Genomic DNA, 6,295 nt, shown 5'->3' with positions numbered 1-6,295 from the left:
GGGGGGGGGGGGTCACGGAAGGAGATCGGAATAAGGGAGGGGTAGCTACTCACTGTTTGCAATATAGGCTTCTTTCATCGTATCTATATAAAACCTATATCGGAGGCTTAAACACGTGTTACACGATGCGCAAGATGAGGGTTACATTGCTCTTATATATGTTTATCACGGGGTTATACGGGAGCAGGTAATGGGGTCGTACTACGCATGCGCGCACGCATCTTATGATTTATTCTCGGTTGGCCTTTACGCTTCGTCGGGTGTCTACGTGGCCACCCTTTTGATTTATATCCATGGGTGGTCTTCGAGAGTGGCAAACCTTCCCTACCCCTTCTCTTCCTTTAAATTCTATGTTTGATATATGGGGGGTTGCTGGCTGGTAATGTTTGCTACTAGTTAGCTTTTCTATCCTTTGGTTAGGGAATGTGCTTTGTACGTATTAGCAGGTTTCGCTCGAGTTGTCAACAAGTGAAACCACTGTGGTCTAAACGTCACAGGATTAATAAGTGTTCTTGTTAAAATATGAGCAAGTGGAGGAAACAACGTAGCTCGACGTACAAGTCGAAGCTATTATGATATATGTGTGTGTGTATATATATATATATATATATTCATTATAAATGTCAAGCATTCATATCTCTGTAATTTTCATGTTTTTCAGTGTTTATATTTATATTGTGCAAAGTGAAATTTTTTTAAAATGAATTCAAGGAAAAATCAAGCTGGTAACGTATGAAGGGAGTTTATAGAGCACTGCAAAATAATATTGTTTGTCGTTACATAGGAAAATATTGACTTTTGACTCGCAATCGATTTGATTAATTTTATATTGGATATTCGGTAGGCTGGGATGGTCGGGGGGTTGTGAATATGTAAACGAAAAAGGTAAATAGAACAATGGATATGGGGTTCGGAGCCGTGGCCGAAACACGTGGCGCAAAAGAGCGTTGGCTCGTGGTGCCAAATTGGAAACGTGAATTTCTCGCGTGTTAAATCAATCGTGAATAAGATCCCAACCATGCAGAGAAATTTAAACGTTAATCGAAAGGAAGTGAGAGTTAGGGAGAGAAAATAAGTGGAAATACCGTAACACTAATGTTTCAGAGCAGCCAGGCACATTGCTTATACATATTGCACGCTGCGCACGCGCAGTACCAAACAAATCCATCGAACCAATCGACCAATCATTCGTCAATCAATATACAATTATAGGCGTATGCACACACGTGATATAATCGCACACAAAACATTCCAAAAAAAATAAATATATATGTATAATTTTAAAAAAGTACAATAGACATAATAATAATATATATATAAAATTTATTCGAGTGATAATAAAAATAAAAAATTATCATCAAGACCAAGAGAGGCCTACCAACAAAATTTACAAAACAGCGCCATATTGTCTCATGTGTCGACTGTGTATCGTTAAGAAGATGTATCTCGATTAAAGATAACCTGCCTTAATATCTTCATCTGTTATCAGAGGCTCCCTTGAAGGGAAACCTCGAAATATAAAAAACGACGAAACTTCCAGCGCACATTGATACCACCATTAGGAGCCCAACAATTGGATTTCAGCTCAGTTCCCTAATAAACTTTCCATGCGAAGAAATTGTCTCCCTTGCATGCGTCACGGCGAAAGATAACATCTTATCAAAATCATTCCATAACGTTACGCGAAATACGTCCTTGTCAATTTGCCACAGAATTCAGCCCCACCCGTCAATCACTAGTAAAAGTACAGTCACTGCCAATGCTTGCACACTCGTTGAAATGCACATGGTATATCTATATACAATAACGTATATAGATATACAACTCACGTATTTCGCCTCGCAATGCAACTCCATTATAAACATGTCCATTGTCTAATATCAGTCGCGATCAAAGGTGCCATCTCCTTGTGCACTAACCGTACAAAGGAGTCCCATGAATCCGATACCGTTATCGAACTACGAACATTATTTAAAATAAAAAACCATGCAACCGTGTATTTCGAAGATCATTAAAATTTACCACATAACGCACGAAGCTTTCTTACGCAACGCGCAAGGACGTCTCGTAACGTATAAAAATGTCAATAACGGCGTCCCTCGCTCGTAATCGTCACGGTTCACGTCTCCGTGCGCGCAGCTTAAATTATTCTGCCACGTGACAGAACAACGCTCTGAAAATATACCATCTTTATTCTGCACAGCTCCGGGCCTCCGCCACTGCGTGAAACAATCTTAAATTCCCCGGATCGTATATCCCACGTACAATGGAATAAACATTCGAGCTCATTTTGCCGGTACACGCTATTCCATATTTATCCTTTTGACGAGAGGATTTGCTCCGCTAACGATACTGGATTGTTAACCTTGATAAAAGATCCCAACGCTGGTACGAAAACTCGGTATTATAGATATATGTATATACATATATATAAATACCCGTGTAGTTGACGTAATACCCCTATAGGCCAAAGTAAATACGAGTATATGTACTTTACACACGATACATTAATATATATATATATATATATATATATATATATATATACATATAACCCATATTCTATGCAGTAGCCAATCAAAACCACTCAATCTCTCATGTGTCAAACAGTCACTCGATCGTTCGTCGTTCAATCAATTTCACAATCTGAAATCAGCAATACCAGATCAATATAGATTATGTAAAATAGATCAGCCACAGAGAACACAGCGCATTCCCGACACATACGTTAGCCCAAGTCCAAAGCTATGTTCCATCAAAGGCGCGCGAATGCGTATCGTTTCATTCGATATATATAACAATTGTGAGTGTTACATGTAAAATGTGTGTTTGCCGGTGATGCCTTAAAGCCGATACGTGAGAACGCGACTATTAATGTGCTGATAGTGAATAATGTACTGTTTGATGTGTGTAATAATAATAATAATAATAACAATAACTATAGACGTGTCACGACTCCGCTTGTGGTTGATATGTGCCTGCACTCATGTAACAGTCTACAATAACGGCTAATTTAGTCTATACGCGATACGCGATAATAACATCGCAATGTATCCTACTATATACAAAATATCTTTGTGTTATATACTTTTGTGTAGTATATATATATACATATATATATAAAGATGATATATAACTTATATCGATCGTCCCTTCGTGCTTCCCGGGCGTCTAAGTGAAAAAAGCAGCATGGTTGCACGCGGTGCATATAATGTGCGTACGCTCGTGTGTATTATACATATATATATATATAATGTCCCTTTTCGTTCGGCTTTCTTTCCTCCCTCTCTCGTCTTTCTTCTTTCACTTATGGGCGAAAGCCTGCCAGTGCGAGTATCTTAGCGTTCTCGATACGAAAACTCTTGTGGACGAGTCCGCTGTGTCTTTTTAGGTTACGTCCTACTGCCTCTCGCGTGCACTCACTCCTTCAATCTTTCAGTCTCTTTCGTTCACCGCTCATTCAGTTCGTCTCCCTCGCTCTTTCTCTCCTGCGTACCCGTTCTTTCTCACGTTCTCTCGTTCTCACTCTCTCTTTCTCCTTCTCCTTTTCAAGCCCACGTGAAAATCCCGGCGACGCATGGCGAACCGCGCGACTCATTTTAACAAGCTGATTGTATATATATATATATACACAGTCAGATAGTCTCTGTACTTATGGTGCCAGAGAACTCGCAAGTGTGTCTCCGACATAGAAGCTTTAAAAAGAAAAACACGACGCGTGGGCGCTGTGACGAAGGGAACCAAAGTATACGGGCGTCTTGGACAAAGAGTGACTGAATAATTATTGAACTCTTCTGTATAAATTACAAGTCGTGAGGAGGGCGTATTTATTGAGTGCCGAGTGGGCCGAGTCGCGTGACACTTAAAATTTTATGACGTTCAGCGCCACTCGCCGGGACACTAATGTACTAGCGGGTTTTACGTGGCGGGGTTGTGTCAATGAGGGGTCACGTGGCCATAGGCAGAAACGCTTTGGGCTTTAAACGAATTTGAGGTTATCTCGGCTAAGGGACTGGTACGGAGAAAGACATATCATCATTGAGGGTAATTCAGTGAGCGAGTGAACGAGCGAGCGATCGGAATTAATGATTAAGCGATTTGTGATTGCCGATTGAATGATCGGATATAGCGAGTGGATGATTGAATTGTGACTGGGTGATTGACGGTTGAGAGCGATCGTGCCATGCAGATATACAGGCTTTCCTTTGGTTCATGGTGGTATTTTTTTTTTTTTTTTTTTTTTTTTTTTTTTTTTTTTTTTTTTTTTTTTTTTTTTTTTTTTTTTTTTTTTTTTTTTTTTTTTTTTTTTTTTTTTTTTTTTTTTTTTTTTTTTTTTTTTTTTTTTTTTTTTTTTTTTTTTTTTTTTTTTTTTTTTTTTTTTTTTTTTTTTTTTTTTTGTGAATATAGCGTGGCAGTAATGCGTGGATGATCTTGTGTATGGTGGCACACGAAAAACCGATGACACTCGCTAGGATCTTTGTACTTCTCGACTCCATTATTGATCGATCGATTTTGCCGTACTGATACGTACATTATCGACGAGATCTTTTTACATTTGTTTTTTCTTTTTTTCTTATCGCATAACTATTGATTGGTGATCTGTTTTTCTCATTCTCTCTTTTCTCGCTCGTGTTCATTTTGCGAAAATTCATCTAGACTCCCGTCCAATCGTCGCCGTTTCTCCGAGAATGAAAAGCGCGCTCTTGCGAATGCCGCGGCGGACCAGCAATTTCGCTCTTCGTTGTGAACGTATCGAAAATGAACTTTCAAGCCAGACAATATAGAAGTCAACGGCACTGGTTAAGCGTAAAAGTTACTCGCACACGTTTTGTATACATGTAAAGTTCAGTAAAGCTTTTAGCCTTTTCTCGTAAAACGGGTTTATTTTTCTCAAAATACACATCTAGCATACTACATATAAATATGAAATACATATATATATTTATATATTTATATCCAGCGTAGACTCTCAAGGAATCAAGTCGATTTTTCGTGAGCCACCCCCTAGCTACCTTAGATATCCGTTCACGGTATACAATTGGTATCTGTGACGTCACAATTTGTGAAACTGATACGTGATACCTGTTATCGCACATACGACAGTGCAATCGACATTCCATTGTATTACGTCACGAGGATATCAGCCAAGTTTGATAAAGCGTCGAATGACGTATATATGAAAAGTGACGTCATCAAACGTGGAAATCGCGACTTTACGAAACCGCGTTCTTCGTCCTCGTCCTCTTCGTCTGCCGACACCCGTTATAAACGCAGCGCCGTTAACGGGCGTCTCTAGTGATTTTAACGTATGAACACGAGGTCCGACAAGACACACGAGGTATATGTATAACACACTGAATCAATCAATCAGTCGAACAATCAATCAATCAATATAGTTATGCTGATAGGTATACATGACAGTAACGACATCGAAAAGTCAACGATCCGACTGGTAGCACACATCCATTGGTAGCGCGGCGCACAAGTACAGTATACAAGTACAGTACAGAGAAGTGCAAGTTTTACGTAATCATATACACGTGACGTTATATAGATATACATGTGTGGCATATACAGATTGTAGGCCTTGTTGGTATTTTGTTGCACTCACCATTTTATAATCATCTATTTTGCTGATTGAGCGGAGAAAGATGTTGACGAACACAATTGTTGGGCCATCTAACACGTCGCCGGAACAGAACAAAACAAATCGATTAATAGATCATCGCCAAGGGCCGGGATTTACGTGTTCTATCGATATTTATCCTTCTTTTAATTAACTTTACTTTTTTTTTGTTCCATAATATCATTGTCAGCATTATCATCATTGGTAGTGGTATTATCATTATTCTTTCCAGATCTCTCTCTCTCTCTCTCTCTCTCTCTCTCTCTCTCTCTCTCTCTCTCATACTCTCATACTCTCATATTCTCGTTCTCTCTCTCACTCTTTCTCTCTACCTCTCATACTCTCTTATATTCTTGTCCTCTCTCTCTCTCTCTCTCTCTCTCTCTCTCTCTCTCTCTCTCTCTCCCCCCCTCCTTCTCTTTCTCTCTCTCACTCTTTCATTTCCCTTTCGATTGCTCTATTAGTCCGTTGCCGGGATCACGGAGGGTGTTATCACACGTAACAAGAGACGTAACGAGAATCATTGTACACATCTCCCTCCAACCATGATCGCCAGAACCTTCTATTTTTTATTTAGTATTTTTTTTTCTTCCGTCGAGGGTAATTCGATGACTCGTGTATTCTCGTGATGTATACTGATCGAGAGGTTTCCAGCGCACCCCCCCCCCC

At 39.5% G+C, this 6,295-nt stretch overlaps 1 protein-coding gene across 9 annotated transcripts in view; it reads right to left on the bottom strand.

Annotated features, from left to right (window-relative positions):
* LOC107262848 (glutamate-gated chloride channel) overlaps positions 1-6,295 on the bottom strand; it is an 83,682-nt gene that overhangs the window by 5,720 nt on the left and 71,667 nt on the right. For 3 of the 9 annotated variants that reach the window (XM_025080158.1, XM_025080161.1, XM_015729458.2), the window contains one exon: positions 5,612-5,679. The exons of the other annotated variants lie outside the window; for them this stretch is intronic. In XM_025080158.1, coding sequence (XP_024935926.1) covers positions 5,612-5,679 — 68 coding nt within the window. The remainder of the gene's footprint in view (positions 1-5,611; positions 5,680-6,295) is intronic. 9 annotated transcript variants of the gene reach the window in all.

The sequence above is a fragment of the Cephus cinctus genome, unplaced genomic scaffold, assembly GCF_000341935.2.
Source record: "Cephus cinctus unplaced genomic scaffold, Ccin1 Ccin1_scaffold0129, whole genome shotgun sequence".
NCBI classification, from domain to species: Eukaryota; Metazoa; Arthropoda; class Insecta; order Hymenoptera; family Cephidae; genus Cephus; species Cephus cinctus.
Note: the sequence above shows the minus strand (reverse complement) of the source record. Positions and strands in the feature narration are given on the sequence as shown.